This window comes from Papaver somniferum, chromosome 11 (genome assembly GCF_003573695.1).
Source record: "Papaver somniferum cultivar HN1 chromosome 11, ASM357369v1, whole genome shotgun sequence".
Taxonomy (NCBI): Eukaryota; Viridiplantae; Streptophyta; class Magnoliopsida; order Ranunculales; family Papaveraceae; genus Papaver; species Papaver somniferum.
Genome location: NC_039368.1, coordinates 39,616,513 through 39,637,524, shown reverse-complemented (window position 1 = coordinate 39,637,524; position 21,012 = coordinate 39,616,513). Strand labels below are relative to the sequence as shown.

The 21,012-nt window shown below is 36.3% G+C and overlaps 2 protein-coding genes across 2 annotated transcripts; one reads left to right on the top strand and one right to left on the bottom strand.

Annotated features, from left to right (window-relative positions):
- Positions 1 to 4,836: 4,836 nt before the first annotated feature.
- LOC113322057 (UDP-N-acetylglucosamine--dolichyl-phosphate N-acetylglucosaminephosphotransferase-like) lies at positions 4,837 to 8,999 on the top strand. The gene is made up of 11 exons (XM_026570071.1): positions 4,837 to 5,264; positions 5,495 to 5,582; positions 6,219 to 6,310; positions 6,428 to 6,546; positions 7,318 to 7,433; positions 7,514 to 7,641; positions 7,747 to 7,833; positions 8,115 to 8,175; positions 8,280 to 8,320; positions 8,426 to 8,546; positions 8,683 to 8,999. The coding sequence occupies exons 1-11, from the start codon at positions 4,921 to 4,923 to the stop codon at positions 8,740 to 8,742; spliced, it is 1,257 nt and encodes a 418-aa protein (XP_026425856.1). The 5' UTR covers positions 4,837 to 4,920; the 3' UTR covers positions 8,743 to 8,999.
- Positions 9,000 to 18,824: 9,825 nt separating this feature from the next.
- Positions 18,825 to 21,012, bottom strand: LOC113323181 (bifunctional endo-1,4-beta-xylanase XylA-like). The gene is made up of 2 exons (XM_026571456.1): positions 20,684 to 21,012; positions 18,825 to 20,199 (listed from the first exon to the last, which is right to left on the bottom strand). The coding sequence occupies exons 1-2, from the start codon at positions 20,775 to 20,777 to the stop codon at positions 19,151 to 19,153; spliced, it is 1,143 nt and encodes a 380-aa protein (XP_026427241.1). The 5' UTR covers positions 20,778 to 21,012; the 3' UTR covers positions 18,825 to 19,150.

Sequence of the window (21,012 nt, the reverse complement as noted above, 5' to 3'; positions counted from 1 at the left end):
TACCGGAACCGTGTATAGTACCGTACTTGTCCCGAATGGTACCAGAACCTAGGACAGGGGTACAGGTATCGGTCCAAAATCTTAGAACCGAATCTAGGAAGGTACGGGTACTCGGCCTCGGCAAGAACCGAGCCGAACCGTACCGTGTGCACCCTTAATAGTAAATATGTAAACTGTAGAAAAGCAAACTAGTCTTGACTAGCTTTGGATGGAAAAACTAACTGTAAATTTGTGAGGCACTTTAAAAAATATTTTATCATTCTTTGACACTCGGGAGACTTTCAGGGGGTTAGTCCACGAGTGAGTTTGGGGGAGTTTAATGTATTTTAAATCTTGGGGATTTTGAGGGAGTGTAAGAGAGTGTGGGGAGTTTGAGAGAGTTTGGTGTTTTGAGTGTGGAGAGTTTGAGAGACTCTCCAGAAATCTCTACTTTTTTGAGAGATTTGGAGTGAGGAAAAAATACACTATAAACTCTCTAGAACTCCCCCCAAAACACGAACTCCCTAGCATTCTAATTTTAACGACTAACAGGGAGTTTGAGAGTTTCTTTCAAACTCCCCCACGACTAGGGCTGCACAACGGGTAGGGTGGGTAGGATATGGCATATACCCCCTACCCGTTTACTGGCGGTTAAGAAAAAATTTACCCGCCACCCTACCCGCCATTAAACGGGTAAGATCCTACCCAACCCATTCTCTGGCGGGTCGGGTAGGGTAGGGTGGCGGGTATAACCGTTTTTTTTTCCATGACTTTCTGAAGTCTGAAGTTCAGACTCTGGACAAGTTCTATTCTCAATAAACAAAAGTATAACCATAAAAAATGTACAAACAAAAGTATTCTCAAGAAAAGAGTTCTATTCTTTTTTAAATAGACGATGAATCCCAGCCCAATTCCATGTTCTTCACGTGACCTTGTTCTTCATATAACAATATCATCACCAAAAGCTCTTCATATTGACCTTCTTCTTCAATCATCATCTACGATGATGGAATAAGTACTAAGATCACCAAATAAATCTGCATACAAGTTATCTCTTGTTAGATTCAGTCATAATAGTGAATGATTTGATGCAAAGTTCAGTCATAATACCAACATCAAGTAATAATATCACAACAAGTTCTGTATTTGTTAATGTTTGAAAGACAAAATAAGAGGCTAGGAAATTGCTAAATTCTATGAGTTCGAGATAGCAACTATACTTCAAAAAAAAAAGTACAAAACAAGAAGAAGAAGAAACTGCTCCTTTGATAGGTTTAGAACTAACATGCAACTCAGAGCACTGTATTCCACATTGTAAAAATGACACTGTTACATGTGCCGGTATCAGTATGGAGAGCTAGAAAAGGCATAAACCCAGACATGATCATAGTGGTACATGCTACACGACTTGGTAACCATGTGCTTTACGTTGCTTTATATTTCAGAAATAATGTTATCCTAAATATAAAAGTGCTGAATAAGCAGGACATTATCTTATAACCTTAACATATTATGGCCAAACAAAACCATGTGCAAGCATACACAGGAATAATGACAGAGACCTAACTCTAATCATGTTCAAGTAGTCGTCGAAGTGTCCAAGAGGCACCTGGCTGTCCGACATGGAAATATCTAGAAGGTCGAGTGTCCTTATTAATCAGGTTGCTAAAAAGTTAAGATCTATCAGGACCAGTTATTTCTGTATTTTTTGTTTTCTGAGTTCACATCTCTTTGCATATATCACCCCTACATCAATAAAAAGACACCAAAGCTATATCTACAACTTCACGGTTTCCTAATGAGATACATGTCAGGTAGTTCTACAACACCTAATACAATACAATGCATTTATATGCTTGAATCATCCTTTACAGTCATCAAAAGATCTGATTTAGGCACTGCGAACTGTAAAGCAATTATGACTTCAAGCTACATGGCACTTGATTACAACAACATGATAAAATAGAAATCCTTGCACCGAAGGAGAACCAACAAATGTTGATTAAGAGGTCTCAGTATACTTACTAATGGAAATATACATATGGTTATACTATATTTTAAGAAACTGAAAACAACATAGACTTGACAAATGTAGGAGAATCAATGTAGGAAAGTTGTATATCTGACTCTAAGACGTCATCCTCCTTCTCTTCAGCTCCAAATGTAGATGGATCCATATCAATCGGTGTCCTTAACCAGTTTTGTAGGAGAATCAATGCTTCCACAGTTCGGGGTTTTAAAGAACTTCGGAAATGACCAAGTATTCGCTTTCCAGTACTGAAAGCAGATTCACTTGCAACTGAACCATTTTTGTTGTCTTTTGTTGGTGAGTAAATTTGTAAGAGATTTTATTAGTGATTTCTTAATTTTAACTTCATGTTTCCAATCTGCGGATGGAACTACGAATCTCAACAATCTAAGATTCTCAATATAAACACTATATTTTGCAATAGACTAGCCACAAAAAGGAAATAAAAACTCGTAATTTGCCATCAAAGATGTACTCTGAGAAGGATTAAATTCGACAATCAGATAGATTGAGTTTTGAAGTAATTTCCAAATGACAAGTAATTTCCAAATGACAAGTAATTTCCACAAGATGTGCTCTAACCAATGTAGTCAATATCGGCCGTATCGGCCGATATATCGGGGATATTTCGGATATCGGCCCAGAACGATACGATAAGAAGGATATCGGGGATACGATATTCGCCCGATAATATCGGCCGTATCGGTCGAATATCGGCCGTTTCGGTCAAATATCGGCCGTATCGGTCGATAAGAAATTTTCCTACATTTCTCGATATGAGACGGTATTGGTCGTTTTCTATAAAGTTTAAGGTTAATTTTGGCGAAGAAAGTCTTCCAGGTAGTAGTAGAGGTGCATGTAGCTCTCGAAGCAAGTTATTAAAGTTACTCTTTTTTTTTTTGATAAAATTGATGTTATCTATTATATCTTATCCGAAAATGTGTGGAGAAAATGTTTAATATAAAATTATAGTCTCTAAATCTAGAACCGATATTATACCGATATTTCAACGATAATATCCCCGATATAAAATCGTATCAGTGTATCGGTCCCGGCCGAGATGAACCGATATCCGATATTAACTACATTGGCTCTAACCTTTTTAACAACGGGGGACATTGAATCACCTGAAATTGAGCAGCAATGTTGGTATCCTAGATCTTAACTGCTGTGAAAAAGATCAGAAAAGTAGAAGGTGAATTAGGGTTTATAAATGCTACACAAAACTCACTGTTTTAAAGAAATCAATAATTGCAAGGATCAGAAATAGAAATCTGGGTTTAGTGAATTTTCACCTGAAAATTAGTTTGGATTTCAAATTAGGAGGAAGAACCACTCACAAAACCCTTCATTAGCTTTGCAAACTCAGATTCCTCGTATCCTGCAACATGCATGAAACCCTATGATTTTTCAATCAATTTAACACACAAAAAAAAATGAAACAAAATTCCTATTATCTTTTACTGAAATTGAAAAAAATAAAAATTGATTATACCTTTCCAAATGGTGAGACTAGTTGTTGCAATGCTGCAATTCTTTCTCCGATTTTTTCTTTCTTCACCTGTCGATTCATTATCAAAATCACTAATAAAATATCTGTTTATGAAATATAAATCCTTAATGAGACTAATTACAAAGAGTTTGCTGACATGCAAAGATGAATTTTTTTACCTTGACAGGTGCTCCAACTGAAGGTGGGGTTTCTTTTTTAAGCTTCTTATTAGTAGTTGTTGTTGTTCTTTTGGTTGTTTGAGAATTCGTACTACTCCCTAAACCTGATACTGGGATTGGATTGTTAGAAGCATACCCATTCTCTCCATCTTCTTGATTTATCTGTGCAAGGTTTCCAATTTGACCCCTCTGCATCAAAAGATTCAAATAAACATTAAAAATCTGTGATATAAGAGGTAAACTGGGAAAGAAAGTAAAAAAAGGAATCTGGGTTTTAATCATACCTTTGAAAATTAGTTTGGATTTTAAATTAGGAGGAAGAACCACTCACTAAACCCTTCATTAGCTTTGCAAACTCAGATTCCTCGTATCCTGCAACATGCATGAAACCCTATGATTTTTCAATCAATTTAACACACAAAAAAAAATGAAACAAAATCAACTTTGAAGTTAGATCTTACCTTGAATCAACCGATTAAAGGGTCCTAAACGAGATCTGTTAACAGATTTGATTTTGATTTGATTATGCTTCTGCGTTCTGGGAGTTTCTCTGCGTAGAGAGTCTTCTGGTCTGAGAAATGAATTCAGTTTTTACTTTTTACTTTTTAGGTTGAGGAAAACGAAAACCAGCGGCAGAGATCAATAGTATAAAGATCAACGGCAGAGATTAAACGACCAACGGCAGAGATCAATAGTATAAATAGGCGGGTATGCTGGTAGGGTAGGATAATTTCGAGCTTTACCCGCCACCCTACCCGTTTACTGACGGTTAAGAAAATCTTTACCCGCCACCCTACCCGCCAAATAGTGGATAGGATGAGATACGGTTAAAAAACTGGCGGGTAGGGTAGGGTAGGGTTGGCGGGTATGGATAGGGTATGTGCATCCCTACCCACGACTAACAGGGTTTTCTAGGGAGTTTGGGAGACTCTTCTAAATTCTCCCACGACTAACAGAGATTTCGAGAGACTCCTTTGAACTCCTCCACGACTAACAGGAAAAAACCAAACTACACCCAACTCCCCCAAAAGACTAACACCCTATTTGCTTCAAAATGAACAAAGTTTTCACTAAAACTAATGCTCGGAATGATGGGTGCCTATGCATTAGGACTGTTGTTTTATTACCAGAAACAGATCCAACGGCCCATCCATTTTATCTTTCGTCAAAATAAAACACACGAAATTGATCCCATCTTCAACTCTAAGCTACAGTAGAGAGAGGGAGAGAATCGATCCGCCATGCCTGCTCGAAGACGAGGTCCAGCGGCAACAAGTTCAATTTCTGAAGAGCCGGTGATTGTTCCAAGTCCAATTTCTGAAGAGCCAGTGATTGTTCCTTCAAAACTCCCTGAAATTGCATCAGTTTCAGCTGTATTCTTTGCCCTATTTTTCTACCTATTGTTTAAACATTACAAAATTGAACATGATTTGAAGAGATCTATTCTTATCAATTTAGGTCTTAGCTTCGCGGGTTTCATCATCACTCTGATTTTGATTCCTGTAGCCTCACGTTATGTACTCAGACGAAATCTCTTTGGTTATGATATCAATAAGAAGGGTACCCCTCAAGGTTTAATCAAAGTGTGAGTATTTCCTATTTCTTTTATTATTAAATTTCTTGATTTGTTGATCTGAAATTCCTTCACAGTTTGGATTCATTCTAGTGATTTAATACAAGTTTAGGTCATCCAATATTTCATCTCAGTGATAATTCGACAAAGCGCAGCATATATGCTTGTGGCAAAGAAACTAGGGATTAACACTGGCAAAGAAAGCAGTCTAACTTTTGTTTACCTATTTAATTATTTTGCAGGCCTGAATCTTTGGGCATTGTTATCGGGGTTGTTTTCTTGGTTGTGGCAATAGTGTTTCAGTATTTCAACTTAACACAAGACTCCAATGTATGTACCTACTTAGTCTCTGTAAAAACAAAAATATCTTGTGGCATTGTTATGCTACAATCAAATTCAATGTCAGTTATTATGTGCCAACCTATAAGTGCTTTATAAATTGGATAAGTTTGAGTTTCTTATTCTTGTCTAGATGTTGTGTTATTTTTAAATTAATATGTTAATATGTCTAATTTCAGTTGCCAGGTGCTAGTAAATTATAGCTTCGTGAATGAGAATTTGTATCTATATTCCATCGCTTGTAGTGTACGGGTCTTGCTGATCGGTTGAAGTTTCTGTCTATAAACTTAGCATGCAATCCTTTAAATTAAAGGGTTAAACACAAAAAATAAATTTATCCTATACATTCGTAGCAAATCATGTCAGAGGTTGTTGTTCAAGTTGGTGTGTTCTTGGATTTAGTTTTGCCAAAATAAAATTTTCATGCCAGTTCTTTTGATCAACTAAAAAATTTAGGAAGATATGTTAAAGAGCACCTCTTGTAATATCGTTCCTTTTCTTTTCTCTCTGTATGCATTCTTTCAAACTTTGTCCATTTTTTCATGGTTAGTTTTGTTGTTCTTGGAAGATTCTATATCTAAATACTGTGAACAATTATCTTGATTCTTGAGTATCTCATCATTTCAGTGGCTTGTGGAGTACAATGCTGCATTAGCATCCATCTGCTTCATGATCCTTCTTGGATTTATTGACGATGTCCTTGATGTCCCCTGGAGAATGTAAACAATTTCATCACTTTACTGGTTCTACTGTTTTCTATTAATTTTTTAGAAGCATATTCTTGATTTGAGAAGCCCAGGAACTTATGTGCTCTTGTATGTGATTGTGGACAACAGGAAATTGATGTTGCCTTCAATTGCAGCACTTCCCCTCTTGATGGCGTATGCTGGACATACAACTATCATCATACCAAAGCCTCTCATTCCATATGTTGGACTTGAGATTTTGGACCTTGGTAAGAAGCTTAGTTAATATAAGGCGACTTCTTTCTTATAACAATGATATGATAAATTCTGTAGTTTACCAATAATTAGTCTTTTTACAACATTGCTGCATTCGTTCTTCAAAAGCTATTGATAAACAAGAAGTATCAAGCTAGTAATTTTATTGACCTTGTAATGGACCGCCAGGTTTACGTTTACATGTTAATAGCTAATATGGAGTGCAATAGTAATAGTGTATGCGTTAGTGTTTCAACGGTTGCCAAGTTTTAAAGGAAAGGGTTGGCAGATTCCTGCCTGGCATGTCCTTGTCAAGTTTGTAAAAGTTTATATACTTCGACAGTGAAAATCTTAAAGTTGAAGAAAGTTAATCTTGTTTTTGTACTGATTTCTTAAGACTTATAGACCTGCTGTTCTAAGTCCCACAGCAGTCACATGTTCATCATCACTATTCTAAAACTTACTATCTCTCAGATCTGTTAAATACTTCCCTAAGATCTTGGCGCATTAGGGCTGCTGACAAAATGACACTTTTTCTGGAAAAGTTATATATGTAGTGGCAAAGTCGCTTCTGACAAGCATAATGTAGAAGGTAGCAGGGGTGTCCTATCAGTATCTAGTTAAGTTAATACATCTAAAACATTTATCTCAGATTGGAGTGTATTATTTTCACCAAGAATTTTTGGTAATATCCTTTTGTTTAATCACCAGCTTTTTTTCTTCCTCATTGCCTCAAAACTCTATGAAATGTTGCTGGGACTCAGTTAGGTTTCGTGTAATGACAGGTGGCATATATAAACTGTACATGTTCCTTTTGGCTGTATTTTGTACGAACTCCATCAATATTCATGCTGGTATTAATGGCCTTGAAGTTGGACAGACAGCTGTAATTGCATCTGCTGTAAGAAACCTCTACTCACCACAGTCTGGCTTGATTTTTTATAACATTGGGTTGCTAACATGTGTACCCTGTGGTTACAGATTATGATACATAATGTAATGCAAATTGGAGCATCGTCGGATCCTGAGTATAAACAGGCTCATGCTTTCTCCATTTACCTGGCACAACCCTTACTCACCACCTCATTAGGCTTACTTTGTTTTAATTGGTAATTCTATCTAGCTCCCATCTCCTTCCATGTTATGTTTCAGTGCTCTTGTGAAAATGTTATTTATGACGCTGTTTTCTGTCATCTTTTTCATGAAAATTCTAGGTACCCGTCTTCAGTTTTTGTTGGTGACACCTACACATACTTTGCTGGAATGTCTATGGCTGTAATTGGCATACTCGGCCACTTCAGGTAGGCCATCTTTCTTTTCTTCGGGTCCGGAATTGCTACGTTTACGTGGATTTAATTCAAACTGCGGATTTCCTTTCCTCCTTTGAATCATGTTTTTTGATATATGTTCAACGGTACAACTCATATAAAAACGTAGTAGCTAGAGCAATAACAGGTGATTGGATAACTAAACCTGTGGTTTTTATTAAACTGAATTTTGGTTTTTTATGGCTTTCTATTGTATGGAAATTTGACTGCACATATTTATCTTATTACCAAGATTGATTGCCTTTGCATTACAGTGAAACCCTCCTGATCTTTTTCTTGCCTCAAGTTCTAAACTTCCTTGCATCTTGTCCTCAGGTTAGTGAAAATAAAATTTTAATCACCGCTTAAAGCCTTAAGTTTATTATATTCTAATTCAATACTTTTAAGCTGAAACTCATCTGTGAGTGTTGATGTTTTAGCTTTTTGGATTTATCAACTGCCCACGACATCGGTTGCCTAGGTGAGCTTTTCATAAACTGATCCAATTTTTTTTTTTAAAAAGGTCAGATTGAGATTAGTAAAGTCCTGTATGTTGATTTTTCCCTTTTCATCTTTGTTTCTACAGGTTTGATCCTGAAACAGGACTACTAACTGGCACTAGAGATGGAACGCTTGTTAATATCTTCCTAAGATTGTTTGGTCGGTGCACGGAGAAACAACTTTGCATTAGACTTCTAGGATTCCAGGTTTGTTTTGCACAACAAGTTTAACTTACTTAACCCACCTAGTTGATGAAAAACATAGCTTTTCAATGTTTTCATGTTAATCCCTGGTTATTACGTCAGTCACTCATTAACATAATCTAACGACGTATGTGTATAGGCTTTGTGCTGCGTCTTCTGTTTCGGCTTGAGGCATTTTCTTGCTGGTTGGTACAAGTAAAGAGATGCAGAGCACTTGAAAAAGAAACACTCCGGGATTTTTTTCTCCCTGACACGAGGAGGAACTTATTTGCAAGGAGATGCCTGGCATCTTCTGTGGGCAGCCTGGGTAAAGAGGTTTCTTCTTGCAGTTTAACAGTAGTACTTTACTTATAACAGATACAGCTCAAGAAATGAATATCTACATAAACATTTTAAAAACGATTACATAAGTTTTGACCAAATTAACGAGAAACGGGAAGAAATGTTTTTACTGAATTATCCTCCCAAAAGAGAAACTTTTGTGTTTTGCATCACCAGCTGGCTGCTGGTGTTTGAATGTTCAAAATGGAGCTCCAATTTGTCCAAGTCGGCCATGAGATTTGAGATAATAAAAGACCCGTAGAGAGTTATTCTATGTCTATCTTCCCCCCTTTAATGAGCGCAGGAGAATGGAAAAATCAACAAATAAACTGAGTACAGCCGTTGGATCTCCTAACTTGTAATGAAAACCGTTGGATGATAGGAAACAAATTCCGTGTGACATTTTTTCGTTACTTCCCGACTATACCCCTCTTTTTTTCGTTACTTCTTCTTCTCACAGTCACAGCAGAAATCGATAACATGATCAACATCACAGAGTTTAGCTTCGTCTTCTCCCTCACTTCTCCATTAACATGTTTCGTATCCGGCATCAACTCTATCTCGCACAAAAGAGTTTAACTTCTTCTCCCTCACATCTTCCATGAAAACCCTAGAACTCAAATTATAGATTGCTTTCAAAAAAATAAATCAATCGATCTATTTTTAATTGAAGAATGGTGGTTCAGAGATTATCTAATTAGTTTCAATTTGGTTGAATTTTCATCTTCTTCATAAGGTATGTAATTCCAAACTCTTACTTATTTGATTTTTACTTGAAATAGGGTTTCCCCTGAACCAAACCAAGACAACAAAATAGGGGAAATTAAGGGTTTATCTCAATCAGATTGTTTGGAATTAGGGGTTTCTCAATTAGGGCAAAATAAATAGGTAAAAATTTGTGTTTGGACAGTAAGTGTATGGTTTCCAATTTGGTTTGACATGTGTAGTTTGGTATGCAATTTAGATATTAGGTGTTCGTGGTTTGATTGATATGCAATCTGATTGCTATTTTAGGTTTGCATTTCCCATACCAAGTATATCATTGCTGTTTCTTTTGTCCTGATTTGTTGGCTTTGGCACTAATTTTAGGTATGATGTACGGATTTAGGTTTTATCAATATAGGTTTTTAAAGAATTGTAGTCACATTCTGTTGCTGTGAGTTTAATTACTATGAAGGTCATTATTTCATACACCTATCTTGGTTTGCAGTTGCAGGCTGTAGCATTACAGCTGAGGTGTATTATGTAGTAGACTGGGCACATATCTTGGTTTATTGATGTTTGCACCACAGACAGTTGAGTAATGTAATGAACAATAAAGGGGGAAGATATGTAAGTTCTTAAGTGTTGCTAGATAGAGGGGTATAACTCTTTCACCTGTTTGTGCAAATGCCCAACAGAGTGCCATTAGTTTAGCAGTACATTAGTTTTACTTGCAGCTGCAGGCTGTATCATCACAGCTGTGGTGTAGTAAGTCGTAGTTTAGGGATATATCTTAGTTACTAATGACGTATCAGGTACTTAGTAGTGTTTATGCAGATACACTGAGTTGGTAACTTAATGTAAAGGGGAAATATATAATTCTTCAGTTTTGCTGGGTATAAGGGTATAATTCTCCCAAAGGTTGTTATGTAGATGTGTACAATGACATGCTTGCGTATTCATCCCTGATATATTAAGCGATTCTTTCTTGCTTGGAAAATTTCAGCATATAAGCATTTGTTTAGTGGTCTCTTAGTCCCATCTTCATGTTTTGGACAATAATTGCCTCACACAGTTGGTAATTCTTACTGCGTGATAGCTATGAGTCAATGGAGAACATACTTAATCTATAGAGTTTCGAATTCGAAAGGTTATTTCTAAGGTTACTAGGTTAAGTAATGTATTCCCAGGCAGGGCCATTCATCACAGAATTAGTTCATATTCCTGGTGTACAGAAACATTCATAATTGTGGCCAACTTCTGTTACAGGGTTAGAGTGGACTTGACAGCAAAGAATATTATGAGGGTGTATTGTGCAACAAATTTTCTTGAAATTACAGAGTATGGGGAAGATAACTTATTGGTAATTTGGTAGAGTCAGAGAGTTTCTTTCACAAAACAGTACTTTGTAACCGGAAGGATTGTGTTTTATCCCTTCATAGTTCTTAACCGTGTACTCCAAGAGCTGAAAAGCTCCAAACTGTGAGCAAATGTTTGAGTGCTCTGTCCGTGATTGCTTTCCGTGAGGTTAATAAGGTTATAGTCTTATACTGCAAAGCTAATTAGTATATTTTTGTTGGCAAAAAAAGAAAAAGTATATTTTTGTTGTAACACTAATTAGTGTATATATTTTCGAACTTTATTAGCTATTTGGTTTATTACCCTGTATGGTTTTTCGGATTTGTATATTTGTTGTAGGGTTAATTGACAAACGTGTCAGTAACAAACGGTTATGGATGTTCATGAGACACTGAGGCCTTGGAATAATCAAAGAAGTAGTTTCATGCTGAATTACTCATTAGCTGGGTCGATGCATCTGGGATTCAACTATGGGTCATTGCTAGAACGAGTACTATAATTGTTGTTTATCCGGATATCTTAACTTATGTGAAAAAATTGTTGAATTATTAACTTCGTATTGAAAAAGAAAGAAAAAATCGTTTTACTGATGCATTTTGTTGTTGTGTCATAATTCTGCAAAGATGAAAAGTAAGTATGAAAAGAGTTAGTGTTTGCCGACGTGCAACGCACGTGCACTCTACTTGTATGGATAATGCAAGTAATGTGGCCCATCAACAGCAGGGATGCTCCAAATCACACCGCAAGATTAGGTCGAGTCTGATATTTGTTGGGTGCAATAATCAAAAACAAGGAAATATCAAATAAGCAAAAGTTATTGATACTTAGCTCCTTTATAATGGAAGTGATCGATTTGATGAAACGAATGAGCTCCCTATATCTCTGCAACAGCAACAAGGCAAAACTTGAGTGAGTCACGTGTTCAACACGTTGCCCTTAAGACATTAGCGCCCGGCTACACTCAAGAGTGATGCTATAGCCCTCACAGGACGGATATCTCCAGGATAAAACACCCTACTACACCTACAACTAGCATATGTAGTAGATACTCAACTTGAGCTTGGCAACTCCGAAAAAACCGTTAAGGAAAATCGCGAACTCTTAAGAAAAACGCTATAAAATATTTTCCCTTAGGGTCCCTCTAAAATATAGAGCAATCCCTTTCCCATAGATTTTACAAAAGTAGTGAATTTCTTTATATAATGGAATAAAACAATTTAAGAAGAAAAACTCCCCGATGTGGGACTAAAAGGTTTATATAGTTTCTTAAAACTACTAAAAATTGGAAACTCCACGATATGGGACTAAAAAGTTTCATTCACAAAATAAAACAATAAATTATAATTTTTTATTAAAATTTTAAAAAATTATTTTTTTATTAATCGTTTTCCAACAATCCCCCACATGAATGAAAACTCAATAAAACATGAAAACACAGATAGATCTTGGTAAATCAACATCCAACCTCACGATCCAAACAGACTGATCGTGCAAGTGTTGAAATCATACTAGTCATTTCTACGTCCTCTCCCTCACACAAAAGTGTGTTGACCCCAGGGTCATACTATGGATTGCATAAATCATAATAGTATTGAGAGCTTTCATCTTTAGTTCTCACATGGTGAGACTATAGGTATCTTTCACCAAAGTGAAAAAGCATGAACTAGTGAACCCTTAGTGACCTTTAGGTCCTAAGTTCCAGTAATACCAAAACCATCAAAACGAAAATCACATAAAAAGCGCAGGAAATACCATTTTAGGCAGAGGTGTCCATGAGGTCTTGAACCTTTGCTTAGTGAGATATTACCGGAATTACTTGCTAGAGACAGTGAACTATGTCTTGAACTGCTAGCATTTGATGTAATTCGTGATAACAACCACGGGTGATATCTCCAAGATTGCTGCCAAGCTCGTGCCGTTTTGTCCAATTTGGCCCTGGACATATCCTGTTTCTCAGAATGCTCTAGAGAATCAAAGCTCATATTCTCATAGGAAGCGGCCCACTTCCTCATTCAGATAGGTGAGTTTCCATAAAGAGTGTTACTGCTACACCCCACTTCAATCTTAAATTGAAACTATAGAACTCATTAAGACTTCTTAAAAGTCATCCTTCACATGCAGTCACACTATCACGTCTACACCATAGGGAAGGGACAGAGAATAAAATTCTCTGATAGTGTTTACCTTTACCCACCACAAATTAGTTGTCTCATTCGAAACCTTGATCTTGGGATCTCCAGTCAGCAAGGTTGAGTATCCTTCATGGCAAGTTTAATTTATGAGCTTAAGCCCCATCCCCTTCGATGTTTCTAACTATCTTTGGATGAACCTTTCGTCAAAGTTGCGCGATATTCTCCTTGGACTTTATCCAATCAATGGAAATAACGCCAATTGAGATTAGTTATTTTAGCTTTATATTATAGCTTGGCTAACACAATATAGATATAGCTGGCACAGGCCTATGCCAGAGAGGAATGTCTTCTAAAAGCATCTTAGGCACTCGCCCCCTCTCGTGCTTTATCTACTCAATACTCTCAGATTCCATAATGAATTGAGCAATATATGTTGTTTGAAATCTTCCAAAACAAACCTGATGCTAGAGTGAAACATATCCACTCGTAGACTTAGACTCCTCTGAGTCAACTATCCAGTTTGTCACAAAGTCCTCAAGGACAGCAAGATACCTTTCATAAATCAAAAAGGTAATAGAGTATTTTAGGTACCATAATACTCTACTAAGTGCATCAATGCTATTGCTCTGGACTAAAATATATATACTTAACTTACTCACATATAGGCAATGTCTGGACTCTTACAGTTCATTAAATTCATCAGACATCCTATAACTCTTGAGTATTCAAGTTAAGATACTCCATTACCCTTTTTCTTGTGTCTACAAGAATAATCGTACGGAGTACAAGCAGGCTTACAATCACACTGATTGTATCTCTTAAGCACAAATTCAAATAATGAGAACGACTAAGACTAAATGTTAGATTATTTCTAATCCTCATCCCTAAGATTACATCAACAGGGCCTAAGTCTTTCAAGTCAACGTTCTCATTCAGCGCATGTTTTTAGTGGAATTAATCACATCTAGTTTGTATCAAGTATAAGCATATCATCAACATACAAGCATACAATCACACAGGTATCCTTAACAAGTTACTTGTAAATATACTTGTCAGATTCATTAACTTAAATCCACTACACATTATCACATGATCAAATTTTCCATGTCACTGTTTACGTGCTTATTTTATAAACCATACAAAATTTTGTTCAATTTACAAACTTTGTCATCATAACCTTTCACTACAAAGTCCTCAGGTTGGTCTATGTAAATTTCTTTATCTAATTCACGATTTTAGAAAAGCTGTCTTAACATCCATCTGATGTATCTCTAATTTGTTTATGACAACAATAACAATTAGCATCTCAACGGAAGTAAATCTCGTCACATGTGAATAAGAATGAAGGAAATATACACCTTCTTTTAGTTCATAGCCTTTAGATACCAACTTAGCCTAATATTTTTCTACAGTTCCATATACCTAATGTTTCCTCTTAAAGACTCATTTACATCTTATGGTCTTACTCTCTGGAGGTAAACTATAAACCTCCCAAGTCAGGTTCCGACGGACTGAGTCCATTTCACTAAATGAAGCTTCTTACCAGAATGGGGTTTCAGTAGATATCAAGGCTTCTTTACAAGTCTGGGGCTTAGACTAAGCTAGGCATGTTATGAAGTCGGCTTCATAAGAAGTCTAGGGATCAACAACACATCTCTAATGAGGTACAGGTTTAAGAATAAACATCTTCAAAGAACTCAGCATCCCTAGATTATGTAATCGTAATCACACCAAAGTCAGAAAAAATCACACCAAAGTCTGAAAAATCAGAACACACAACCAAAAATCTATATGTAGAAGTATACTCAGCATACCTTATATGAAGACACAATCAACATTTTTGGTTTCTATCTACTTCTTTTAGGAAGACGAATGGCAAACTTAGTCAAACACCCCCACACTTCGACGCATTCATAAGAAGGTCATCTACCTATCCATAAATCATATGGAGTTTTATCTGATCCTTAAGGGTACTCTATTCAGGATATACTAGTTAACATGACTGCCTCCCCCCACAAGGCCGCAGGTAATCCTGAACTAATCAACATGACAATTATCATCTTCTTAAGGATACAGTTGTTATGTTCAAGGCTTCTAATTGGTTTTGAACTTCAAGTTTATACATCTTAAGGCTTCTAAGGCATCATCCTTATCCCTAAGCAAGTATACAAGACAGTACCTCGTACAATCATCTACGGAAGTTATAAACCATCTTTTACCACAGTGATTTTAGGTTGAACTCATGTCATCTAGGCCTAACTGAATTAATTCTAAAGGCTTAGAATTACTCTGAACATTTGTGCTAAAAGGTTTTAAAGCAAATTTGATTCTTCACAGATTTCACTTTTGTGTTCAAAGTCCAAACTAAATTTGGGTACGCAGCCTATGCTATCCAGTTAAGCATTGACTTATAAGTTTACGGTTACAAGCTTACCACATAAAACAATCAATCACATAAAGAAAGCACAAGAATCAACTATGTTCACATCATCAGTTTTTTCCGTTAAGCTTATATAGACCCAAAGTCCTATAACTCTTGCTTAAAAAATAACTGCCTTGTTACAACAAGTTTTCCAGAAAAAATTAAGATCTTAAATCTTTTTCCATCTACAATAGAACAAGATACAAGATTCTTGCATATGCTTGGAACATGAAAACTTCATTCAATGTGAGAGTATTACAGATATGAGCTTCTGCTCGACCTTTTCCTTTTATGCAACCTCTATTGCAGATGAGTTACTCAAAAAGAGTTTCTCGACATCCCCTATCCTCTGATAGGAGGTGAACAGGTCTCTGTTTCAACAAACATTCTTGGTGGCTCCAGAGTCCACCTTCTGGTCTCTCACATTGGTTGTTAAAATAACTTCCGACATCATGTCAATGAACTCGTTCTAATTTGTTTCAACTAAATTAGCATTAACTTTCTACTTATTAAGGTTTTATGTTGTCTACACTTTACTACCGTATGGCCCGGAATTTTACAAACATAACAATCACCCTTAATTAAAGTAACGCCGGATTCAGTTTTACGAAACATACCTTTCTTATGAAGACTACGGTTAGAGTTGTGTTTGATATTCCCGCCTTTGTCAGCTTTGGAAGACTTGTGTTCATCCACATGCGCCTGGTAGCCATGTTCCTTTTCAATTTCATGTCACAATCTTCGTTTATACTCTGACCACGGACACGGTAATTTCCCAATCACCTAATACACCACATCTCACAAACCTTAGTTCCGAAACGGAAGATAAATATGAGTTTTGAAGATAATATCTAGATTTACAAACTTCGTTTGAACCACCATATCAAAAAACTCATGATTACCCCATAAAAAATACTTTAGTTAACAACAAAAGTTTGCCCGTCAGAATTTTTCAGGAACATTTGTCTGTTTTGTAAAATATCAAAAAAATACTTTTACAACTCCAAAAATTCTGAAATTTTACGTGGGTAACTATCAGGATGTCTACTACGTTGTGTCAAAAGGGTTCATCGAAATTCCTTCTAGGTTAAGAGATAATCTCGAAACTCTACAGCTGACCAAAAAATTATTTTTGTTTTTCCCTCCACAATTAACATCCATGATTCACAAACCAACCAACCATTTTCGATTATTACAAATTATAATGTCTTAAGATTGTTGGGTGCAATAATCAAAAACAAGGAAAAATCAAATAAGCAAAAGTTATTGATACTTAGCTCCTTTATAATGGAAGTGATCGATTTGATGAAACGAATGAGCTCCCTATATCTCCGCAACAGCAACAAGGCAAAACTTTGGAAAAACAGAGTGAGTCACGTGTTCAACACGTTGCCCTTAAGACATTAGCGCCCGGCTACACTAAAGAGTGATGCTATAGCCCTCACAGAACGGATATTTCCAGGATAAAACACCCTACTACACCTACTACTAGCATATGTAGTAGATGCTCAACTTGAGCTTGACAACTCCGAAAATCGCGAACTCTTAAGAAACGCTATAAAATATTTTCCCTTAGGGGTCCCTCTAAAATATAGAGCAACTACTTTCCCATAGATTTTACAAAAATGGTGAATTTTTTTTATATAATGGAATAAAACAATTTAAGAAGAAAAACTCCCCGATGTGGGACTAAAAGTTTTATATATTTTCTTAAAACTACTAAAAATTAGAACTCCACGATGTGGGACTAAAAAGTTTCATTCACAAAATAAAACAATAAATTATAATTTTTTATTAAAATTTTAAAAAATTATTTTTTTATTAATCGTTTTCCAATAATATTTTGTTGATATCCAGTATGGTGCAGGTTCCCCCAAAACATATATTGATCAATCTTGAAAATTTGTATTTTAGTATTGAATCTTATTTTTTGTGATCAAAGTGTATTCAAATCAATCTTACTACTGATCAGATTCCCAGCCTCGCTTATCAGGGTACAACCTGCGAGAAAATGTAAAATTGGTCGACTTCACCGTCATTTTAAAGCACCACTCTTTGAAAGCACACCCACGTAGTATCTCTTACAAATAACGCGGTCTGGGCTCAGAAGTCTCGAGTCTCGCATGGTAATATTTTACAGACATGGAAAAACTGCAAAGCACTGTAATAGCAAAGTCAAAACTGTGGAAAAACTGTAGAGCAGTAATAGCAACATCATCGACAACCACACTAGCATTTCGACTCCGGTGAAGAGACATGATTTCCTATTATCCTATATCTGAATAACCGTCATGGAGTTCAATTCCTTGTGATGATCAATTAGATAATTAAACAGCTTTATCTAATTCCTGTTTCACAAATACATGGAAGTTAAACTGTGGTTCCAAGATTGCTTTTGGTAGTCTCCCCACCAGCAATTCAAATACAACAATTACAACAATGGTTTGATCGATTTGACGCTTTTTGAGCCAGGTGAAGAAGGGTAGGTATCACAGTGAATTCAACTGGAAGTTGTTTCATGTTGTTTATAATCAGAGAAGGGAAGAAAATAAAATCACAGATTGTACAAGCAGTGCAAGTTTGAAACTAGAGCATAGGATATTGGAGTAGCTACCCCATCTTGGGTTCATTTGTTTTCAAGTTTCAGTAAGGTTTTTATTTTACTGAAAATCCATCCAAGAATAAGTTCCCCCTCTCAATTCCCCCCATCTCATGGAGTTCTGATCACACTTATTTAGCCTTGATGCTCATGCAAATTTGTGCAAACATGGTGATCTGAAACCAAATGCCTGCCTTCAAGTTAGCAAAAACTGAACTGACCCTATGAAGCCCACACCACACATACCCAAGTTCTATCTTCAGCTCCAAAATTTATCTTTCCATCTGCAGATTAATGGGCATGCTTGTCATTCAATTAATATCTATAAGAACTATGAAGGGCTGATCGCATTGTGTCAAATTTACAATTCTTCAGAAAGGCCAAACAATATAACTGTGGTCATGCCATCCGTCTTCCATACTCTAATGCAGACTTCAGTTTTCACTATATTCAAAATTCATCTGGTAAGAATTGTGAACGAGTTAGAAATAAGATAACCCAGAAGAACATCATAATAGTAGTACCACCTGCTATAAACTCTGGTTCAGAAAAGCAAAAAAAAAAAAAAAAAAAAAAACCTTCTAGTTCTAAAACGCCAAAAGTAGACAACAAATGAAAAATTTGCTATAATCCAGGCAATATAAGAAACACGGAACAAAATCAGTTAAATGTTCATATTAGGAAGACAACAGCCGACACACATTATAATCTCAGCATGATTTACTCGGAAAGCAAAAGAATGGATGAAGAAAGAAAGTAGGACGATATATTTAGTTGCATATAACATGCAAAGTTCCATGATTCAAAGAAAATTGTCAAAAATACATGGAAAATAACATTTAGGGGCAAGTATACATATGTTTATCATCTAATTGATCATCATAAGGACCAGTTTAAGATCTTGATGAGGGCACTTCTTCCAGGAGCAAACTACACATTTCCATCAAAACTTAGTTTGCTCGCTGACTATAACAGTGATACATAAACGAAATACCGGATTCCTTTGAGTATACAAACATGAAAAAAAGAATTGTTCATCACACATACAAAATACAATTTGGATTTAGTAAGCTCAAGAAACCTGTTTATCCCAACTGCGCCATAGATTATTGCCAGCTTCAGCAGATCCATGATGACCGATTTGATGAACAGGGTTCCAAGGTCGCTGAACAAAAGGTTTTTTATCAATCAGAGGACGCTCGTAAGCGAAGTTTACCCTTTTCCTCCCTCTGCCACCATTCTTCCATCCTCCGCCCAATTCATACTGATCATCACTTTGAAACCTTGACGTTTTATACCTTGACATATTCTGGGTGGCACCTTCTCTCTTTCTCCAATTCCCTTCCCACTGGCCCCAACCACCCCCTGTTCTTCTAGAATCAAAACCATCAGATTCTTTACTATTGTTACCCCATTGCTTCCAAGCCCATGATTTCTCACCCCATTTTTTATCCTCGGAAGCTAGACTATCTCCAGGAAGATTCATATCCCATGGATTTCGTTCACTACTGGTACTCCTGTCTCTGTAACCTGTTCCAGATGATACATTGTTCCTTGCCCTGATTGGATCCTCCTCAGCGTCTCCCCATCCAGTTCTACTACTTTCCACAGGCTGACTACACTCCCAGGGATTTCTATCTTCATTGGTTGAATTATAATTATTATCATCTCTAACACCAGTTCCAGGAGATGAATCGTTCGCAGTCCTGACCAGATCCTCGTCTGCATCACCCCATCCAGTACACGGAACAGGTTTATTCATGAATACGAGGGTACTACCTTCAAAACCAGCCTTTCCTTCTCTTCCCCAATTATCAGGAGCCATGGGCGCTCGGTCCAAGTCCAATATTAGCTCAGGATCAATTTTGGAGTGCCAATCGATGTCATCAATGTAAGTATTCGGATCAGGCAGAGAAATGTCGCAAGGGAGACCATTAATTTCCGCCCAAAAACGAGATTTTGCATTATGAAAGGCCTCTTCACCGGCAGAATCATTCCACTGCACAACATTGTCATAGTAAGACATCATTTTCTTGGCTTCCACTATCTTCCCCCATGGAACTGAACCTACCATTGTACAGAATTTCTTCTCCCATTGTGGTACAGATGGTTGCCATGGACCTGAAACACAATAGTATTAGAAGCATTTAACATTCAATCCCAATTCAAAAACAAACTGTCAGGTATATAAGGAAGAATAAACATAGTATTCCAGTGAAATTCCTATTTGCTTAAAAGAGATAGAAATTGAGAGTGTAAGCTATTCTTAGTAAAGTGGAATCTAATAGTTGTAGAAGAAACATTAAACAGTCAGAAAAAAAGAAAGACCCAAAAATAGAAAAAACAACAAAAAAACCACTTTCTTCCTAAGCAAAATAAGACCCTCAAAAATGAAAAAAAGAGGCTTATTATTAGTCTCCATCTAGTTTAGGTCATAAAGATTGAACATTTCTAACAAAGGGAATACTAAAAACCAAAACCCTAACCATTAAACCTTCAATCTATCCAATAAAAGTCAAAAAAACAAGCCATTTCTACTACTGATTCAAATCCCCAGTAGTACAAATTTCCCCAAATCTTGGATTTAAAAGAAATCAAGACATACCAGTAGGAGGTTTCTTGTTCTGCGATCTAGCTGATGTAGAAGGAGTTTCCCGATAGTTGTTATCAAATTGATTATTTCTTCTCCAATCAACCATTTTTTCTCTCCCTAATTCTTCAAAAGAATCTCCAATCAGATTGAGAGAAAAGAAACGAAATCAAACAACCCAACAGAAACTACCTATAAGCAAAAACCCTGATTTCAGATTATCCAAATTTTATCTGTATTTTTTCAGAAATACTCGATCATTTTAATTTATTTTGATCGAAATCAACCGTTGCAGAAGAACAAACTCAAAAGAAACTTGATAGATTTTAGATAAATGAGAGAGG

What these genes read in the sequence shown, in the direction of transcription:
- LOC113322057 (XM_026570071.1), top strand. Translation starts at nt 4,921, where the DNA reads ATGCCTGCTCGAAGACGAGGTCCAGCGGCAACAAGTTCAATTTCTGAA. An exon ending in CCACGACATCGGTTGCCTAG is followed by an intron (nt 8,321 to 8,425) that starts GTGAGCTTTTCA and finishes TTGTTTCTACAG; the next exon opens with GTTTGATCCTGAAACAGGAC. An exon ending in TTAGACTTCTAGGATTCCAG is followed by an intron (nt 8,547 to 8,682) that starts GTTTGTTTTGCA and finishes GTATGTGTATAG; the next exon opens with GCTTTGTGCTGCGTCTTCTG.
- LOC113323181 (XM_026571456.1), bottom strand. Translation starts at nt 20,777, where the DNA reads ATGGTTGATTGGAGAAGAAATAATCAATTTGATAACAACTATCGGGAA. An exon ending in GAACAAGAAACCTCCTACTG is followed by an intron (nt 20,200 to 20,683) that starts GTATGTCTTGAT and finishes ATTGTGTTTCAG; the next exon opens with GTCCATGGCAACCATCTGTA.